At 42.0% G+C, this 21,546-nt stretch overlaps 1 protein-coding gene across 2 annotated transcripts in view; it reads right to left on the reverse strand.

Moving 5' to 3' along the window:
- RELN (reelin) overlaps positions 1 to 21,546 on the reverse strand; it is a 304,253-nt gene that overhangs the window by 56,894 nt on the left and 225,813 nt on the right. For both annotated transcript variants that reach the window (XM_077935775.1, XM_077935774.1), the window contains 13 exons: positions 20,946 to 21,103; positions 19,864 to 20,071; positions 15,416 to 15,492; positions 10,612 to 10,770; positions 9,903 to 10,091; positions 9,533 to 9,806; positions 8,439 to 8,579; positions 8,154 to 8,331; positions 7,924 to 8,008; positions 7,032 to 7,214; positions 5,748 to 5,919; positions 5,472 to 5,574; positions 1,005 to 1,234 (listed from right to left, as the gene is read on the reverse strand). In XM_077935775.1, coding sequence (XP_077791901.1) covers positions 1,005 to 1,234; positions 5,472 to 5,574; positions 5,748 to 5,919; positions 7,032 to 7,214; positions 7,924 to 8,008; positions 8,154 to 8,331; positions 8,439 to 8,579; positions 9,533 to 9,806; positions 9,903 to 10,091; positions 10,612 to 10,770; positions 15,416 to 15,492; positions 19,864 to 20,071; positions 20,946 to 21,103 — 2,157 coding nt within the window. The remainder of the gene's footprint in view (positions 1 to 1,004; positions 1,235 to 5,471; positions 5,575 to 5,747; positions 5,920 to 7,031; positions 7,215 to 7,923; positions 8,009 to 8,153; positions 8,332 to 8,438; positions 8,580 to 9,532; positions 9,807 to 9,902; positions 10,092 to 10,611; positions 10,771 to 15,415; positions 15,493 to 19,863; positions 20,072 to 20,945; positions 21,104 to 21,546) is intronic.

The following is a 21,546-nucleotide window of genomic DNA, read 5'->3' on the forward strand; positions in this document are numbered from 1 at the left end:
GTGATTTTGGGTTGGAACAGCAGATATGCACAGTTAAGGGCTTTCCAGACATTCAGATGTTAACAATAATCAAAGATGCATGCACATATTTAAAAATTAAATCTTTCATTTAATTATTCAACATCAGGGTTTTTTCCCCAGACTTTGTTCCAGTTCCTCATATATGATCATATGAGCTGCTGTGTTTCTCTACCAAATATGAGGTCACTCGCCTGGTGGGAACGCTTTCTCCCTGTGGCAATCTCAAAGCTGGTTATCACGATATGTTTTAAAGACACAGGATGTTTCATACGAGTGTCTCCAGTTGCCAGAAATGATCCCTAATATCCTGAATGATACATGCACCATGGCTCTGAGACAAGTCTATGGCTTTCATAAGTTTCATCATTCACAGGCCTGGTTCTGAATTGGACTGCAATTCAAACATGACATCTCAATGGCATTTCAGGCTTGATTCAGAATTTCTTATATCTTTAAAATATAATGTAAGAAACAGATGTAATGTATAAACTGTGTGCCATCAGCATAGTAATGAGACCTTGTACCCAGCTCTTAATGACAGCTCCCAACAGCCTCATGTAGATGTTAAATAGCACTGGGGGGCAGACAAGTTCCCTGTGCACAGGATACCAAGGAGCTGGGAGCCGAGGAGCACTCATCCAGTGCTACTCTCTGTCCATGGTCCTGAATATAAAAACAGAAACCACCGTAATATGGTGTTTCCAATACATATCTCACTGAACTGGCCCAGGAGAAGACCATGGCCAATGGTATCAAAAGCTGCTGAGAGACTGAACAGAAGTTAACAATGTCACATCCCCCTGTCCCTCTCACAATAAAAGGTCATCCATCAGGGCGATGTTTTTCTTGCTCTGTAAACCACCTGGAAGCCACCTGGATATATAAATATACAAATAACGAGCGAGTCTTTGTGTACTAAAGAGCAGTAGTGCTGAAAAATGGATATAAAGAGAAAAGCTAGGTGAGCAGCGTCAAGTACTTACCCGCAAAGGTGTAGCTTTCCAAAGTGGATGACTTCTCTTCTCCATCCCTGGGTCGTTCCGGCATAATAAGTGCTGCTTGGATGATGCTCTGTAGAGCATAGAGAACTGAGGTAGCTGCTGCTACTATAACATAAAGGAAGAAGCAGGTGCCAGGTTGCCCCCAAATCTCGGGAGAATTCAAGTTTCACTGGGTCAGCAGAGGAGCTATCAGTGGTGCATCCAATATTAATCTGAAGTAGAATAAAACAAAACCTAGAAGATTGCATGGCCTACATTTATGGATGCTTTGCCACTAGCCAACTCTATAAAAAGGGTGAATCCCTGGGCCAGAGGTTCAGAAGGGACTGTGTCTCCTGGTGTTCCCACTTAAGCAGGGCTTATGGCACTACTGAGTCTTCTTTTCTTGCTCCTCTTTGCCCTGTGCCATTCAGGTCTCTGGGCTGGCAGAAATATTAATACTGGCAGAGTGGGCAGAATTCTGTGTCTCTGCAACACAGACCAGAGACATCATCCCAAGTACTCAAATGCCATAACAGGGGATGAAGTTAGAACATGAGCACTCCTTTCCCAGTTGTGTCTCTACACCTGTTTTTGGAAGATCAGAGTGTTTTATTCATATCTGAAGGAGATAAAGAGAGCAAGAGAGACAGAGCAGCTATCTCCAACTAAATTCTCCTTATAGTATTCATTGAAATTAATGGGCTTAAGTTAGACAAGGTCACTGATTTTAACAGTTCTATTCTGAGCAGGGCTAGTACTGGATACAACTCAGATCAGTATCCTGACCTCCCTTCCCAAAGAAATGTGTCTCTATAGGTTCCCGATGGAAGTCTTTACAAGAGAAAACTCATTAATTTCTCAAGAGTGTATAAAAATCTGCCCCACACATCACATTAGTACCACCTAGTTACCTTCAAATGTTAAAAATGATTGGAGAATTATTTCACAGCAGAATTATAGTACCTAGCTAGTAGGAAGAAGCAAGTTAACTGAAGAAATTAAGGGTGCAGGTTCATTGGCTGATGGGCATTAGGGTAAGGTGAAAGATTTCAGAAGCGCAGAGACATATGCCTTTGCACATTGTAGAAAGGCTCGGTTGACAAATTGCTCTGCCAGTGAAGTTCCATTCATGGGTCCCTCAAAATCCAGTGGATTGTTGGGCAGTATGAAGAAGAGCACATATACGCCAAATTCTGAACCACAGGATTCCACAGATACACTCACAAACATGCCAGAAATCTATGCAAGGACCAGACCTGATATAAGTAATTGCCCTCCCATTGACTCCAATGGGAGGCAGCCACTGAATGGGAGGCAGTTAAGGTAAATGAATTCCACTCTCCTGGTGCTATACTTTTTCTGTCCCTCTCCTGAGCAAGGGATGGCTTGGATGCAATGGAACTGGACATCTCCCAGTCACAGCTTTAGCGAAGAAAAACAATAGTTCCAATGCCAGAGAAACATGAGACTAAAATCCTGTACCACATTATGGAACCTTGCCTTTTGAGAGTCCTCTTTCAGGGAACAGCTATAACATTGCACAAACAGTTGTTTAAATAAACTTCTAAAATACACCACTTATAGCTTTACAAAAGTAATAGTGATACTACTGAGAGGCATTGGTTCTGGGGGGTCCGTGTGTAAGGGCAAAATCATACCAAAGCCAGGAACCCTGAGAACTGCCCATCTCTCATGAAGTGAGAGCTTACTGGGCTCCGGGAAGGATGTGTGATGGCTCTGGAGGTTTCCCAGGGCCCTTCAATGACCTTCCCAGAGCTTGGTATACAAGGAAAACCCACTGGGTGTGTGGGCGGGAGTGGGTGGTTGGGGGTGGGGAGATAAATAAATAAATGGGGAATGGGAAAAGGCTAAGGTTGCAATTGTGTATGTAACTTAAGAATAAGTTATGAGCCCATTGTACTGGGGAAATGTCCACTTTGTTCCCACCTCCCCGCTGAGCTCTTTGAGGCAAGAGGGAGATACAAATGTGTCTGATAAATAGATAGATGAATAAATAATGTACTGAACTAAATAGAAAACGAAACGATTTACGGTTGAAAATGTTAAATACTGAATATTAATCAGCATAATGCACGTTAGTTTTCCATAACTAGGTCAAACACCTACTGATCTGGAATCCAAGAGACATGGTACAGCAGATCAAGTTCTTTGAATCCAGGAGTGTGGAATGGCAACTTTTACTGCATTATGCATAATGACTTCATGTTTATCAGCCTGTTCCAAGACCTCAGCTGAAGACATTTAATTTTTATAAAAGCAAAATGCCTTCGCCAGATGCCAAGATGTGTGTGCAGGTCTTATGGGGTAAGCGCACTGAAGAGTCATTCATGTCTGAATGTGACCTCAAAGGCATTTGTTGAACAAGCTTTTAATCTATATTTTAAAACAGAAAACAGTTTGCATTCTATATATTATTAATTAGTTGTCATGACAAATTGAAATGTGCATGAATACACAGCCAAAGCAAATTTTCTAGGAATACACAAGGCGTACGTTCAGCTGCTTCTTAAACTGCACAACAATGTGCTGTGACTATTGATGTTCTGTATGTCCTAGCTGTATACAAATAAATGTGTGTAACCAGAGCTGTTTTTCACTATGAATGCCTCCCTTATTCTCTTATAATGGCAATGGTGTCTACCTGAGAGGTGCCAGAATTGAAGTCTGCCAAGTTTTGGCTGAAAAAAAGCCCTGTGGGAAATGCACTTTGATTGCAATTTTTAATTTAGACTCTCCAAAAATATACTAAGTCGTTCTCAGAGTACACCCAATGAAATCAATGGGCTCAAGTTAGTAACAATTGACTTCAATTAGCTTAGAAGTCCATTGATTTCAATGAGTCTGCTCTGAGTATAATTTAGATGGTACATAGTACTTGACGACAGAAATATACGTCATGACAAGCATGAAAACGGTGCTTCTCCCATCCATTTATAATGTATACAAATATAATGCCACAAATATATTGCATATTTCTTTGCCACACAATATCAAACAATGTGGAACGGGAAATACAAAATTAGGTGGTAAAACTAGACACACACAAACACACTTGTTCCCTTTATGGAAATTGTATTTTAACACTTTTATAGGCTTAGAGGGACGCGGGTGGCGCTGTGGGTTAAACCACAGAGCCTAGGACTTGCCGATCAGAAGGTTGGCGGTTCGAATCCCCATGACGGGGTGAGCTCCCGTTGCTCGGTCCCTGCTCCTGCCAACTCAGCAGTTCTAAAGCATGTCAAAGTGCAAGTGGATAAATAGGTACCGCTCCGGCGGGAAGGTAAACGGTGTTTCCGTGTGCTGCTCCAGTTTGCCAGAAGCGGCTTAGTCATGCTGGCCACATGACCTGGAAGCTGTACGCTGGCTCCCTCAACCAATAAAGCAAGATGAGCGCCACAACCCCAGAGTCGGCCACAACTGGACCTAATGGTCAGGGGTCCCTTTACCTTTATAGGCATAGATCCAGAGAAGCACCTCACACACCTGAAAGGTACCTCCACCCCTCCAGCCTAGCTTTCTGTGCAGTTCTGTGTTTCATATGAATCCATTCAAGAGGGTCTCCTGAACACCAGGAGAGGCTTTCCAGGGATTTTGGGAAAGGGCTGCCAGGGACAGTCACCCTATGCCTGCCCATTCCACCAGTGCCTCTCCAGATCCAAACTATGTTTTGTACGTGTGTCTCTATGCAAGGGCGGACCTACATTTTTGGGGTCCTGAAGCTTGAACTGTTATGGGGCCCCCTTTGCAACCAGCAACAAGGTCTGGGTAACCACTGCTATCGTCTTCAATGGGGTTGTTCCATGACAGATCACCAAACCTTTGCAACATCTCTGCTACTGACTCTCAAACTTTGGGATTGTTGAAATAGAAACCAATTTTTAAAAAAATAAATCAATTTGAGTTGTGCAACTCAAATTGGGTCTAATGGACTCAAAAATTTTAAGCCATGTGGACTAAATTCACTTCTGGGACCCCTCCAGCATTAGCAGCGCTGAAGCTTAAGCTTTATTAGTTTCATAGTAGATCTTCCCCTGTCTGTATGTAAAAAAGGGGGAAATGTACAATGAGATGACATCACAGCACCAGTGGGTTTTCTAATACATTGGACAGAACAAACTCAATATGGAAAGCCTTTTTTTCATCTACATTCTCCTGTCATTCACAACTTTAACCCTAAGGATGCTGTAATGAACTATAATAACTACAATATAAAAAGAGGACTAATGGGTCAAAATATTACCAAGTTTAGGTGAATGCATACTACGAATATAATTCTTTTCTTATTTCTGTATGGGATTGGACTAATTCTAGAGATTCACATAGATTACATTAACAGGATTCCCTCCACTATCCTTTAATAACATATAAGAGAGGCAGGGAAATGTCAAAGCAAGGCTAGCAATGACTAACGCTCAATAAGGAGGAGAAGAACGTAATGATAAGTACCTCAAATTGGATTATGGTGTTCTCATTCACGTTCAAATCCCTTGTAGTAATTGAATGTTCCCCAACTTCATTTGAAACAAATACCATCGCAGAATCTTCCTCCCTATTAAGGGAAACAAAAGTGATTATTTCATAGCTAAATTATTAACATACATTTTATATGTTTATTTAATTTACGAGAGGATAGCACATTCCGCTTTTCTAGCATAAATGCACCACTATTAGTAAGTGAAACTTTCTTTTGGAATAGTCTTGGATATATTTTATGGTACGTACGGTGCTCCTTTTGAAGAATATGGACAATAAAGCCCGATGTTGCCACCGGGATAGAAAAACCAATTGTCTTCCTTTGGACCAAAGTCAAAGGTATCCAGCAGGATTACAGGGTTCTTAATGTTGTTTCCATCAATAATTAAATCATCTAGAATCCAGATTTCTTCTTTCTTACCTAGGAAAATAAACACCTATGTTGCTACTGATTTAATTGTTCTAGAACAGGAGAAAATAGTTACATTTGCTAAGTTACCTCTAAGGTTGGAGGAATCTGTCAAATTCTGTTTCTCTCAGTTTCTTACATTTCCTTTCTTAAATGCAGTTCTCCACATTTCCACAGCAGGTTGCAAATTATTTTTAAATGACCTCGTGAAAAATTCAGCAGCATTTTAGTGCAAATTTACACTTGTTTGTATGCAGTTTTGCCTACAAAGGAATTTCCCCTTAAATAATGCATTTTTAATTTTTTTTTACCAATATATGCATATTATGGACACTTCTTTTCACCAATATGCATTTTTGTACACGTTAGTTGGTTGGAGAACTGCGTCACAAAATTCAAAGAAGTGTAAATGTCAAAGTATATCTGTGTTTTGGTTTTCATGTTATTTTGAAAAGGTTTGCTTTTAAATGTGAACTGAATTGATTTTGTTTCCCCATCCCAAGTCATCACTATGGTTACCCTGTTTTTCCCAAAAATGTATTAAGATGTTACCGTGCGCCATAGTCTTCCTAGTAGTACGTATGGGTAATTGTAGCCTGGTCTGAGGAGAAATATTTATCTCTCTCTGCTGGGTACATTAACTCAGGCACATCAAATTCACAACTAGTAACACCTCTTTGCCAGCCACAGTCTCTGATGAGGTCTCCTAAGCAACTCCTTCACCGAGGACTGTGATTGGTTCCTGATGACCCTGGATCCCTATAATCAGCTTTGGGTTAGCCATAGGAAACCCGTGTTTCCTGAGAAAAGGTGTAACCTTTCCTGTTCCTTGTTGCCTCCTGCCACTCATATTTGCCCACTTCCTGGATTGTCTTTCATATGTACAAGATAGGAATGTTTTGCTCATTCATTTATTCATTATAGGGATTTTTACTCCACCCTTAAAACAGTTCCCAGGGAAACTTTCAAAATACAGATGTTGAAATTTAATTTTATAACATGCTGCAGGATTCCAGGCAGTATATAAATGAAAATAACAGAGCAGAAGCCCCGTATAATCACACCATTTGAAATTAAGTAAAAATATACACAATTATATACGATTTTGTATTCTTTCTCATTACCATTGTTATAAGGCTGCCAGAGCCTGAACCGTGTAGCATTGGTTCGTGCTGCATATGGAAGTGGGACGTTAATGAAGAGAACGTCCGTTGTTTGAGTAAAATAAAACTCATCTATCAGGTGCCAAGTGATGCCCCCATTGATGGAATACTGAAGCAGGACAGAATGAGACCTCTCTGGGGTACCTAGAACAAGAGGGAGGAAACCATAACGACAATGTAAAAGTCACTGCGAGAATGAGCTGTTGGGCAGCATACTACGGTTACGGAACAATGAATGAGGTTTCAAATTAAAACACAGTACAAGTAGATTTACAAATAAACCCTAGTCTTGCTAATCTGCAAAACAAACAAACAAACAAACAAAAAACCCACAGTAAAACAATATGAGCTACTAATCCAAGGCTCTTTAAGGGAGGGTCAAAGATCAAGAGGAAGGAGAAGGGCAACATGCAGTACTGGCCAAAAATGTTACTCCCAATCTCTTGGAACAGGCATAGCAGACTCGGCCCTCCAGATGTTTTGAGACTACAGTTCCCATCATTCCTGACCAATGGTCCTGTTAGCTAGGAATGATGGGAGTTGTAGTCACAAAACATCTGGAGGGTTGAGTTTGCCTATGCCTGTCTTAGAATGACACTTTTTCACTGTTACTTATGGCTACAGGTTTCTTGGCCTGGGGGGCGGGGGGGGGGCTCCTAGAATATGGAGTTGTAGTCATTACTTGGTCAACCATCCTGTAGCAAAATATGCTAACGGAAAACCGACCTGTGTTATTTTGATCATCAGTGCCTCTTTGGTTCTGCCCTCAAGAATGACAAGAGTCTACAGATTACCCACAGTTTTTCAAGTTAGTACGGATTATATTATTTACAGTAATAAATCATTACCTTACCTTTGGCTAAGAATTTGAATGAAAACTGGATGTACATTGTATTAGTACAATCTAAATCTCTTGAAACAAGCATTCTCAGCCCTTCCTGTAACAACAGACATGAAGAAGTTATTTTCTTTTTCTTTTTCAGCAGGGCAGATCAAGGATTTCTATAATTTAACGTTGCTAAACAGTTTCAAGTAGGCATTGGAAAAACAACCAAAACTTTTTGAACAACAATAACTTCTAACCCCTTTAAAGATGAGAGTTGTTCCAGATTTGATGGTGTCGCCATTCAGGTTCCCTCTCTCAGCTCCATAGACCTCAGGCCAAAGGTCGGGATGGAGGTTGCCATTGAAATCATCTTTCAGAACAGAAGGGAGGGGAGCAGCCGGGACACAGTAAGGGCCTCCAAAACCTCTGTCACACCTGAAAACAAATTGTGGGGGGTGGTTGGGAACAATATCCACTGACTAATGAGACATAATCTTTACATCACCAAGAAGCAAAAGGGCATGAAACATGTGTCTCCTTACACACAGCGGCCAGCGTCGCAGATCCCGTGGCCTGAGCACATCCAAGGACATCCGGTGGCCAGGATGACATTGTCAATAGCCCACATATCCCCACCAGGAACATAATTATGTTGAATCCATCTGAAGCGTGTTCTGGGAGATCTGGGAATCGCAAACAAAAATAATAATTCAGAGCAGTCCCGCTGCTATTGGGGAAAGAGGATCGGAAAATGCGGGGGGTGGGGGGTCAGTCAATTTCAGTTCTCTAAGTTTCTTATTTTCCAATCTTAAATGCAGTTCTCCACAACTTGCAGCAATTAGCCATAAAAAAGCTCCTTGTGAAAATTTATCAGCATCTTAGTTCTAATTTCTTTTATGTGATCCTCCAAACCTGCAGAGAGGGAGAATGAATCCACAAATGACGGTATGCAGGGGGGAGGTGTCCCACTGACTTTTGCTTTCGCGCCACTTACTTTTTCCTGTGGTCCCACCTGCTGCCACAATTATGTGCCCCTGCGCACTCCCTCCCCACCAGGGGAAGTTGTCCCTCAAGTCTGAGTTGCCTATGCCAGGGCCACACTTATTTCTATCAAATCATACGCATATCTTTTTAACACCCTTAAAAAATAAAATGCAAACCAATAGTTAACTATCCCAAATTGTGCTTATATGAGGTGCCCCATATTCTGGCAACCTAACCTTTTAACTTTTAAAGCTCCAAGATTTCTCTGATGAAAATAGGGATGTCCTAAGAAAAAGCGGGACATTCCAGGAACACCACAATTCTGTTTCATCTAGTTCTCCCCTTTTGGTCATGGGATAATGACTTGCTTAGCTCTGAGGAAGATGTGAGATGTGACCATTTGATTTGGCCAAAGCATAGTTACTTTAACCCTGAAGCATGGAGAAAAATGTCCTTTGCTCTAGGGTGGCCCTCTTTGTAAACAGTCCTGTGCATTAAAATAGGGTTTGTGGTTAAAAGCATCCTTAGGAATCAATCATTCACAGTTTCTCTTACGGTTACGTGAAAAAATTGAGCTAAATTCTACACTTTATTTCACAGCAAAACAGTAAAGGCGGGGGAAGGAAGCCTGAATTAAGATAGTAATTCTTACATCGTTGCAGGTGGGAGGTAGATGGTAACTCGCTTCCAGTTCTGAAACCTTTCAGAAGTGTAAATTGAGCTCTCAGTGTAATGCTGACATCCTATCCTGGGAGGCACGCACTCTTCGGTCACCAAATGCCAGTCTCTCCCATTGTTTATGGAATACTGGAAGTAAATACTGTGGGAATTGCTGAATGGCTTGCTACAGCCCATGTTCAGCTCAAACTGCATGAAGGTGGAATCAGACACATGGAAATCCCAAGTCTCAGCATAACGAGATTTTCCTAAGAAGAGTGCAAGGAAGAAAACCATTTTACTTAAAATTCATTTTTAAAAAAGAAGCTGTAGTGTGTTTGCATTTTACTAAATGTGAGCCTTACCTGTATTTTCACTGAATATGAGAGCTGTATCCATAGAGAGGCAATCAATATCTACTTGACCCCCTTGGACCCTGTACCAGTTAGCTTGTAAATCGACAGAGCCATCAAATTTATCTTGAAAACCAGTCTGAGAGCTGTCATTCATTCCTACAAGGACATCATCCAAAGCCCACTGCGCCGAATGCTTCCCTACAAACAAATAGAAATATTTGGTCATTATTTCCCCACACTTTATGTCGGGGGGGGGGGGGGCAACTAATTTATGAGGCGGTTGGACCAGATGATTCTCGAAGGTCCTTCCAACTCTATGATTCTATGATATAGGTCTAGCAAAAAATCTTCATTCCAACTAAGAACTTGGTCTGAGTGGAGATGACCAAGAAGGCAAAACAGGAGTGGAAAGTTTGTTGACAGTAGGAAAAGATATTTCATAATCAAATGTGGGAATCCAGGGCACATGTGGAGATTCATTGTACAATTAATTCACTGTACAATTAAACATACTTGAAATAGTAAACAATGAACAAAATCAATGGACTTTAAACATATGTACCCTATTATTTGAACACACCAAGAGTTTGTTTTGCCAGTGTTTATAGAATAGACATGTTAATGTTAATTAAACAAAACTGTATCTTCCCTAGACATTACTAGGTCTTAAAACTTACATACTAAATTGGAATGGTTCATAATAGTGTTAAACACATACCATGTTGAGGTTGCCACCATCGGAAAGCGGTGGCTGGTGTTTTGGCCTCACGAGGCAATTCTATGGATACAATCTGCGGTTCTAAGAAAGACATGAAGTCCAGTTCTCGCAGCAGATACCAGCTTATTCCATTGTCATTTGAATATTGAACTACAAGCCCTGTACATTAAGATGGAATACAGTAATTTAGTCAAAACCCTGCAAAAAACCTAGGATCACAGGCCAGTCTTCACCAGCGGACACTGAAGACAAAATTTAAGCAACTCTTCCATAACTTCAAGGTAAGCTTGATTTTAAAAAATTCTCTCTTTTAAAATGAAAACTTATGAGCTTGTACAGACTATTTACTTTCTGATAGATCAGCACACTTATAAGCTTTTCATCTATTGCAACATAAACAAAGATTTGGCTTCTATTAACCTGATTCACAGAACTTGGAACTTTTCTGAACTCCTCTTGTCCCACTAAAAAATCATTTAAATTAAACTACCAAATTAAACGTGTTTTGTTGAATTTGACTGGTGAATTTCAAAGGGCAGCTGTGTTTTAGTTCGCATATTGTTTTGGACAGTGCGAATTAGGTAGGTTCACCTTTCTTTGTGAACTGAACTAAATTTATCCCGTATCCCTGTTTTCACATCAACAAAGCAGCAAGATTTATTCCTTCACTCCAACATATTGCTGCAGAACTGGAACAAATGTAATAGTAATGCTACAAGGGAAACCTGCTGCCATTGCTCTTTAAAACAAATACCCACTGCAAGTTTTCTAGTCAATAATTTATTATTGATAGTGCTAATTTGACTTTAAATCCATAAACACAAATTAATACCTGCATCTCACTAGCGAGGCATCTATACTTCACAGATATGAGTACTCTGCAGAAGGATTTAGAGGGATTTACATTTGAAGTGGCAGCATTACACTGAGGCTGAGAGATGTCTGTGAGCTGGAAATCACATGGGGAGTCGGGGCTTTTGGGCATTATGGTTTAAGAGTTATAGGAGAAGATGGGGTTAGTTTTGCATTTGTCTCTAAAGGATTGTTCCCATGGTGCTGGCGGCATAATGGAGTCCAGCCTTTGGGACTAAGCACAAAATCACACAGAGGCAATTTGTAATCTACCATGCATGCAATTTTGAGTTCATGCATAACTAGCCTTTTATCAGTGTATGGTCATATACATAAAACCCATAAAAAAAAACCAGAGGGGTACTGTTGTGATAATCTCCCGCTTGGTTATCTCCCGCTTGGACTACTGCAATGCGCTCTACGTGGGGCTACCTTTGAAGGTGACCCGGAAACTACAACTAATCCAGAATGCGGCAGCTAGACTGGTGACTGGGTGCGGCCGCCGAGACCATATAATACCGGTCTTGAAAGACCTACATTGGCTCCCAGTAAGTTTCCGAGCACAATTCAAAGTGTTGGTGCTGACCTTTAAAGCCCTAAACGGCCTTGGTCCAGTATATCTGAAGGAGCGTCTCCACCCCCATCGTTCTGCCCGGACACTGAGGTCCAGCTCCGAGGGCCTTCTGGCGGTTCCCTCACTACGAGAGGTCAAGTTACAGGGAACCAGGCAGAGGGCCTTCTCGGTAGTGGCGCCCGTCCTGTGGAACGCCCTCCCATCAGATGTCAAAGCGATAAACAACTACCTGACATTCAGAAGACATCTGAAGGCAGCCCTGTTCAGGGAAGTTTTTAATATGTGACATTTTAGTGTATTTTTTATCTTTGTTGGAAGCCGCCCAGAGTGGCTGGGGAAACCCAGCCAGATGGGCGGGGTACAAATAATAAATTATTATTATTATTATTATTATTATTATTATTATTATTATTATTATAACTTGGTTTGAGAATTAATAACCAAGCAGAATTAATAACCCAGCAGCAGCCAAGAATCAATGCTTGAATTACTTTTCAAGTAATGCAGTACTTTTTCTGTCATGACAACAGAGAAATTGTGGCTTTTAAAACATTCTAATTTTCATTCTGTATGATGCTGATATGTTTGACCTATTTCTCCCTAAAGATAGGAGTTCTTTACCATGAAAAGTTAATGTTATATTTCTACAATATTAATATGGAATATTCAGTGGCCCTCAAAGTGGCCCTCAAAGTGTGAAATCATAGGATGTCAACAGGCTCTGGTAGAGGATATTAGAGAACACTTCTCTGCTTTTTGTAATGAAACTAAAAACCCACCCAGATGTTACTTTTATGATGAGGACAGGCATCCCTGTGAACACCCAACTTCCTAGCCATTTTGTGAGGCTATAAAGTGAATTTCTTTCTCAACAGCGGCAGCTGGCAAAGAAACTCACAATACCATGGTCTTGTCTCATGTGGTCTGTATAGTTTTCTTGCAAGTGAGGAGAAAATGGACTATGAAAATGGAGCAGAGGGCTATCAATGTCTGCTAGCCATGATGACTCTGCAACCACAGCTGGAGGAAGCCATGCTTCTGAATACCAGCTGCTGGAAACCACAGGAGAGGAGAGTTCTCATGTCCTCAAATCCTGCTTGCTGGGTTCCCACAAGCTTCTGGTTGGACACTGTGAGAACAGGATGAACAGGATGATCAGATGGACCATTGGCCTGATCCAGCAGGCTCTTACTATGCTATTGTGATATTCCTTACTTACACAGTTCATTTGACCTCAGAGTATGACCAACAGCAGGAAAGCTGCCACACAGATAACAATTCTCTGTGGTGAAAGCAATATTTGTGCTCAGATTGTTTCACGTGAGGCCGTGCTGTGTGTTTTGACTGCTCAGAATTCCGTATTACAGTGGTACCTCAGATTAAGTACTTAATTCGTTCCGGAGGTCCGTACTTAACCTGAAACTGTTCTTAACCTGAAGCACCACTTTAGCTAATGGGGCCTCCTGCTGCCGCCGGAGCACGATTTCTGTTCTCACCCTGAAGCAAAGTTCTTAACCTGCAGCACTATTTCTGGGTTAGCGGAGTCTGTAACCTGAAGCGTATGTAACCTGAGGTACCACTGTATTTGTTTCAACTACACAGGCACAAAAAGAGAAAGAGCTCAATCAAAGCAAAAATTGAGCAGTGTAAAAATTAAATATAAACATTAGTATAAATAATACTTTCCCCAACTTCAGTTTTTATGAGGTGACTCAAGAGTAACTCCATTAATTGAAAGAACATAGAGTTTGGGACTCGTATAGCTAGGAAATAAATGCACATTCATCTTTATGCCTACTTTGTCACAATGCTCTCACACACTGGATCCATGTATGAGCAGGGTCAGGCCCAGAAGCCTGTCTGCCCCATCATACACCCTGGTTTGCCACAGCCCAACGCTAGCAAAATATAGCCTAAGCTGTTGCAGTAGCTGGACAGCTGAAGAGGTTAATTTCCTTGATGAGCAGAAATCACCCCATGGGTGAGTTGATCACAGGTGCAAGGTCAACTCAGCCAGTTGCTGTAGTAATGGCCCAATTCTCCAACTATATCTGTGATAAATGCATGGCAGCCAGTTCAATAGCTGTTCAGTGTTCTGCTTTGATCATCTGAAGTTACTCAGAGCAACGGCAATACTTTGTATCTGTATATATCTGTTCAGGCATCTCCCCACTTGGGCGCAACCGTGTCTATGCATGGTGCAGGGATATAAATGAATAAACCAATTCTAACCTGCAATGGTGGGAGATAGCTGGAAATTCCTATGTGGCTTGTGAGGAGACCCTCCCCATGTCAGTGAGCCAAAAGTCTAGGAAAAAAGACTCCAAGGGTTCCAAAATGGCACACAGGCGCTCTCACTGCTGCCAGGCTACACTGCTGAACAGCTGTTGGGCAGGAAGCTACACGTACTGCAGTGGGCTCCCTAAATAAGTGCATTTCGCTTATGTGTGCAGGGGTCCAGAATGTAATCCCTGTGTAAGTGGAGAGTTGCTTGTATCTGAAAAGCCTACAAGGTGGATCTTATTTTTCAGCGTACAGGTGACCCTCAGCTTATGCAGGAGCAAAGTGTAACGCAAAAACTGTGCACTGTCAGAACACATTGGGTTCAATGGCGGGTGGGGTTGCCAAAGTCTTTTTTTTCCAGGATGCCCGCCCCCTTTTGCTTTATTTTGCCAATCACATAAAGCCAAATGTGTGCAAGTTAAATGCACGTAAATTGGAAGTTACTCGTGTAACTTTGTCCGGAGCTGTTTTGCTGAGCCCATTCCTTCAACAACAGTAAAAGATTTGGGCCTTACTCTGCTTCTGTGTGGTGACTGGTACTGCAAGCAAGATCCAAACATGCACTGTGTGTGCATCTTAGACCAGATTCCCAAAACAAGCATCCGCAGCAAGGAAGACTTTCACATACAGCTGTATGTGCAATGGCATTCACATGATCTGGAATCTCAGTTGCACAAGATTCCAGATTGCATGGATGCCTTTGTGCATGCCCCAAAGCATTCCCTCATTGCAGTGTACACAATGTGCACCAACATCAGGAGGCCTATCAGCTTGCATGACATAGAAGCCAGAATGGAAACTATTAAAAAGGATAGTATTAGGATTCAACGGCAGTGGTTACTAGCGGCAGGGAGTAGGATTAGCCCCTTCCCCATTGACTGTATCCCTTAGTGGCCAAGCCTCATTGAAAGGGACCACACTCAGGTGTGAAATGTGTACCTGCCCCCAAAAATCAAACTGATGGGCATTTTGCTAGGGTAAAATTAGTGTCAAAATAATGGATTTCCACATGTCTTTCACAAAAATTAAGGCACAATATCAACAAGACAGTTTTAAATATGTGAAAACTTACAACTAAATAAAAACCGAGTTTACCTTCATTCCTGGCTCTGGGTTTGTTGCAGCCTGTGCCGATTGTTTTGCTTCCAATTTGTACATAAAACTGAACTAGTCTGTTAACAAAAATGTTGAACATTTCTTTTAGGGGGGGGGGGAAACCACACACACAGCATAGTTAAAGCCTCAAGCAGGGGTTCCCAATTGGTGGTCTGCGGACCCCAGAATATCCGCATAACCCACCCGGGGGGGGGGGGGTCTGTGGCACCGTTCACATAACAAAAACTACCATAGAGATATCATATTTTTAAAAGTAGGGGGCCCATGGCTTGGCTTTTGAAAAACAGGGGTCCGCAGCACTCAGCTAATTGGGAACCACTGGCCTAGAGGATAGTATTATCAGACACATTTTCCTAGCACATGATTTCTCTTTAAATCGTAGTTTGCATAGACCTCTGCTTAGCTCTTCCTACTTAAAATTGCTTCAAATTTCTACTAGCCTGGGATGCCACAGGCATTATGGGAAAGGACATCTTTTAGGTGTTGCCACTAAACAGCAGTCTGATGCCCTTTACTCCTTTGGGGCTTCTACCCCACTCCATTTTATTGGTATTAGAATTACTTAGTGACAGGAGTCCATTCCCTGTCTCACCTCTTCACATAGGTAGGAAACTGGCAGAGTTGGGGGACGGGGGAGAGAAGCAGCTGGCGCAGGAGAGTGGGCTGGGCTTTAAAAGTTTATGTACTAAAACATAGCTCTTTTTCTAAAATATGAATGCATGGTTTTCAAACATATCCTTTAGTGAGGCTGCAATCCTTTACACACCTGGGAATAAGGAAGACCCACTGAACTTAACAGAAGAAGAGTTTGGATTTGATATTCTGCTTTATCACTACCCGAAGGAGTCTCAAAGCGGCTAACATTCTCCTTTCCCTTCCTCCCCCACAACAAACACTCTGCGAGGTGAGTGGGGCTGAGAGACTTCAAAGAAGTGTGACTGGCCCAAGGTCACCCAGCAGCTGCATGTGGAGGAGCGGGGACGCGAACCCGGTTCACCAGATTACGAGACTACCGCTCTTAACCACTACACCACACTGGCTCCCAGTGTAGAACTTGTAGGACTTGTGTAGACAAGTAGGACTTGTCTGCATTAAATGTCTACTCCAGAGAGGTGTTTAGAGCACATTGCATAGTGCCCACTCACACATGGCATCAGGAAAGAAATATATAATTCAACCCAAACCCGGAAATGGTGGGAGAGAGCTACAGAGTCCTTGTGGCTTGCAAGGAGATCCCCCCGCCAAGCCCGAAGAAGACATCAGTGAGGGCAGAGGAAGCCCCATAGAGACCAGAGGCACAGCAGAGTTTGTCCACACTGCTCAGCCTCCCCGCCTAACAGCTGATGTGCCAGGCAGCACAGCAGCAGCCACTTCCCCCTGCATTCGCAAGCCTCCTGCCAGCCTCAGAGCTTCAATTCTAGCTGTGGATATTTTTGGATACAGTATTTTTTGGTACAGGTTGGAAAAAGAGCAGCAGAGAGGGCATTTAAAGAGTGCTTAGAGGGTGCTCCCCACTTTACGCAATTTCAGTTATGCGTGAGAGGGCCTGGGGCGTAACCCCTGCCTAAGTGGGGGGATGCCTGTAATACAAAGGATACAAAAATAGGTGATGGTCTTTTCTTGGACACAGTGATTTTTGTCACGTGTTCTCCAGGGAGGTCAGTCCTTATGCCAACCTGTTTCCCGTTCTACCTGGTGCAAAAGGGATCAGGTACCAAAGAAACCCATTTCCCTTTGTTCCCTTAATTTTTAAATGACTGTTTTGTGCCACTTCCTTGTTTTTCACAATTGTGCAAACCTCTGCCAACCTTTTAATTAATATTTCATATTAATTAAAATATCACACCAGGTTGTTTTGCTGGGGGTTTTTTTGTTCAGTCATCTTATATCATCACTTTAATTGGTTTTGTTATAATCAAGTAGAAATGGAAATTAACACAAACGTGGTTATAAACATGGAGATTGTGGTGAGCTGTGTCAAAGGGCAAAGTTTCATCTGAGATTGCATCAAATGTTATATATTTTGTTTTAATAGTAATTTCCTCAGGGACTATCCGTTAGACTTTGACCACTTTGTAAAAACTTAACTACCAACAATGAATAATATGTTTGCATATTGCCCTTATGGAGTGAAATGATGTCTAGCTACAAATTTTGATTTAAATATGCTTACAAAGCAAGCCAAGGGAGGTCCGGTTGGAGGGGTACAGATATGTTCTTTGGCACTGAATCAACCAGTGCCTAAGCCCACCTTCTTGCATCAGCCAGGGAAGAAGATGGAGGGGGGCAACTTGTTCCATTGTTCTTTCTGCTGCATTTACAGCTATGTGGGGCAGGGGAGGGAGCTAGGTCAGGTTTTCAGCTACTTGGGGCGATATGTTGGAGAAACAAGAGGGCTTGGGACTCCAGCATATCCCTTTCCAGTCCCCACCACCACTGGAGCCCTGGCTGTGGCGGAGGGATGATGTTGGAGCTTGGAGCTGCCTCAGCCAGAGGGTATTCAACTGTAGGTAAGCTCCTCTGACTCATCAACTGCCCCTCTGTAGCCCCTCAGCTGCCCTCTCAGGATTTATTGCACTGCTTTCTTGATTTTCTTTTTTCAAATAAAGTCTTTTAAAACTTCAGGAATAGAGAGATTTAGAAACAGAAAATACTTTTTGACAAGACTAGTCTATCTGTGGTGATTTGAGTCTGCAAAAAAAATAGGAGAGACTCTTCTGTGGCCATTAGCTGCAGAATCTGCAGCACAGATGAAAGCTTAGGTGGTTACAGCTAACAAGCCAGATGTCATCTGCTGGGGAACAAAAAGCCCACCCCTTTTGCAATGCTTATCTAGCCTCTGCAGCTGTCAGGTAGCTCCCATATGTGGCTGCAGTGACTGATCAGACAGAGAACAAAATCATAAGCGATAGCCATTAAGAATAGAATAAAATTTCATCTGGACAGCCTATTGGCAGCCTACAAGACAGAAATGCTACAGGCAAAATTCTCAGCCATTCAAGAAAGGTAATGAGGTGACTGAGGACAGACCTGGAAAGAGTTTCTTCAGATAGGGCTGGAATGGTCTCCTGTCTGAAACCCCGGAGAGCCACCGGCAGTCAGTGTGGACTGGCAGTCAGAACTAGTGTTATGCAAGAAGCATCACAGCATTATGAGCGGGACAGAATGCACAGCCTGCTTAGGAAGACTAATACAACCATCAGTATCCCAGGAACCTATTCATGCTGGAAATTTCATGTTGGAATGGAGGTCGGTGAAACTGTACCACTAACAGTTGTATAGGATTTTGGCACCTGCATATTGTCATAGAGAGGTGTCGTTAATAGGTCACTATTAAGGAGAAAAGTAGCTTGCTTTTATTATTCTTTATAGAAAGACCTGGGTCTGCAAGGTTTAAGGCGGGGAATGGACACAAAAAGTTGATGATACAGAAGTTGGCCAGGTAGTCAACAGCAGTTCAGGTACGACATTCTTTGTACCAAAATTAATTGGCTTTTCAATAGGGTGTGTTGCAAATGTAATATTATTTCTAAATAAAACTGTCTTCTCTGTTTCTGTGGTCATTACAGAATGTTGATCAATTGAACCATGAGGAGTACAGTACACCAACACTCTGGAATCTGTACTCTGGTTTCCTCCTATTTCCAACTTTTCCATGCACCACCGTCAAGAGATTCCTCAAGTGACATTTGTGCACTGATGCAAACAAGGGCACAGAACAAGGTATTCTTGGTGGCTGTTCTATTGCAGCACACATGAACATGAAGAGGCTTGCTAAAGTCTGAGAATCATCCACACACAATATAATATAGTCCTGACAGAACTGGCATTTAAAACAGACTGGGCTTAAGCAAGCTGAGTGTGATTTCGCTGTATGTTTGAAAAGAAAGCACCCTGGTCTTCAAAATACACATTGAATGAAATATAACTGTCTGTTCTAAATATAGCCAGCGTTTTTGTTCTGAATTTTAACAAGTTATTTCACTTTGGCTCTGATGATATACCCACTTCAGTAGCGGATGGCAGGGTGTGGCAGCAGTCTTTACCTAGCCTCCAGGCATAAGGTCACTATTGCTTTCAGGGAGGGACAAGCCAGTGGGGAGGTCATTTCTATGCAAATGCACAGGTAGAGTTCATATAGTGATCCTGCTGGTGCGTTTGCACAGTGCTGACCTCCCTGTCACCATGCCCTTCCAACTCTCCCTCCTGCTGCTGACAGGTCAGCTAAATGCCATTGCTTCACCATGTAGTACAAAAGCTATCTTTGAGCCTAACTAACTTTATATCCCTCAAATTACTGTAACTCTACATAAAAAGCAGTTCTTCAAAATCCTTCTTTGTTTGAGAAGTACTTGAAACTTGTTCATTGTTCTGCAAAGTAAGGTCAGTATTGCCTACAGGTTTTAGAAGCTGAATACACAACTGACCTGATGCTTGTGGTGTCCAGAGGGACGGTTCTTGCTTCCCTTTTGCCGGGTCCATTGAAGTAAAGAGATTTTCCATCACTGAGTATTCCACAACCATTCCCAACTTGCCCTCCAGTTATCTTGTACCAGAGAGGGCTCAGCTTCCTCTCAAACCTGTCGAACATCTCACTGTGGTTAGGTACGTTAGATACACAGGTTCCATGTGAGGCTTCAGATGGGGAAGGAAAAAAATATGGGAGATTCTTTGTTGAAAGAGTGCTGGGTAGCAAAGGTCAATAAACTGGCAAGCAGCATTACATGAATCACATGTATTAGTTTCTTCTACAAAATGCTCAGGGGGGATAACATTTAGTCATTTTTGTAAACACCCCACCCTCCTGCTCCTTAAGTTTCTCTCTGACACTAATTCTCCCTCTAAAATGAAAGACATCCAAAATGAACACTGGCATTGAAGTGTGTTGCAAGGAGGAGCAGGCGATGCTATTGTTCAAGAATCTTTTCACCTTTATTTGTTTGTTGTTGAGGACTCAGAAGAGAAGCCCAGCATTTTTTCTGGGTACTTTTTTTTTTTAGGAAAAGAAAAGAAGAAAAGCAAAGCATTGCAAACATAATCTTTCACAGAAGCTTGTAAGAAGAACCACATGATGCTACGGTCTAGCAAGCTGAATATATGTGAATATAGCCCTATCTGGAGATGGAAACTTATATATAGCAGGTAGAGCTGGGCACACAATTCCATCCCTCATCCAGCTATGGAGCCTGGCTGTGTGTTGTTCTCTTGTAAAAACTGTGCTAGCGAGCTGATCAGCTGTTTGGCAACAAGAGCAGGAGGCTGGATTTCTGTTCCCTCTCCTTGCCAAACAACCAGTCAGTCTCAATGCTGATTCTCCCAGATGCCTACATGCATATAGATATAGCTGCTGTGTGCATGAAAAATTAGTTTCAGCTCCACACACTGCCAACAGTTCCCAAATATAATGTTTAGTTCCTTCTTCCCTCCCCAAATATCAGCACAGTCAAATGGATGAACGGAATGTTACGTATTGATATCCACAGCAATTCTTTATAAACCAATGTCTTACCTGTATAACCCAAGTCACAAAAGCAGACTCCAGAGATGCAGTCCCCGTGTCCATTGCAATAGTTGGAACAAGGCTCTGATATGTATACCCCATCTAAGCCGAAAGGGGGTACACTCTTTTGTGAACTGCTCTCTTGGATCCAGCGGAATCTGGTTTTACTGTATGGATAGAAATATTGAAAGCAGGAAACTACATGGAATGCCAGAAAGATATGCTATATTACACAAGCGCTCAAAGTAGATACCACATAGTAAGAAGAACTCTGTGATAACAGGAATAAATTTAGCCTTCAAAAAGATGTGCATGCACTGCTACTGCTATAAAACATTTACCATGAGGTAATGGTCTACAATGGCTTGCACACAATGGAGATGTACATAGTATTTATTTGTACATAGGTATATGCTTATATAACTAATATTAAACAAAACTTGTTATAAATCATTAAAATGATGGCGATCCAATTGAACTACATTAGTGCAGCAAGTCTAAATGCAGCCATTCATGAAACTAGGTGAAGCTGCAGTTTGTTTTTGTCTGATTCAGATAATCTTCCCACCAGGTGGAGTGATACTGGCTCTATGTGCCCACCCGCCCTGTC

The sequence above is a fragment of the Podarcis muralis genome, chromosome 10 (assembly GCF_964188315.1).
Source record: "Podarcis muralis chromosome 10, rPodMur119.hap1.1, whole genome shotgun sequence".
Lineage (NCBI taxonomy): Eukaryota > Metazoa > Chordata > Lepidosauria > Squamata > Lacertidae > Podarcis > Podarcis muralis.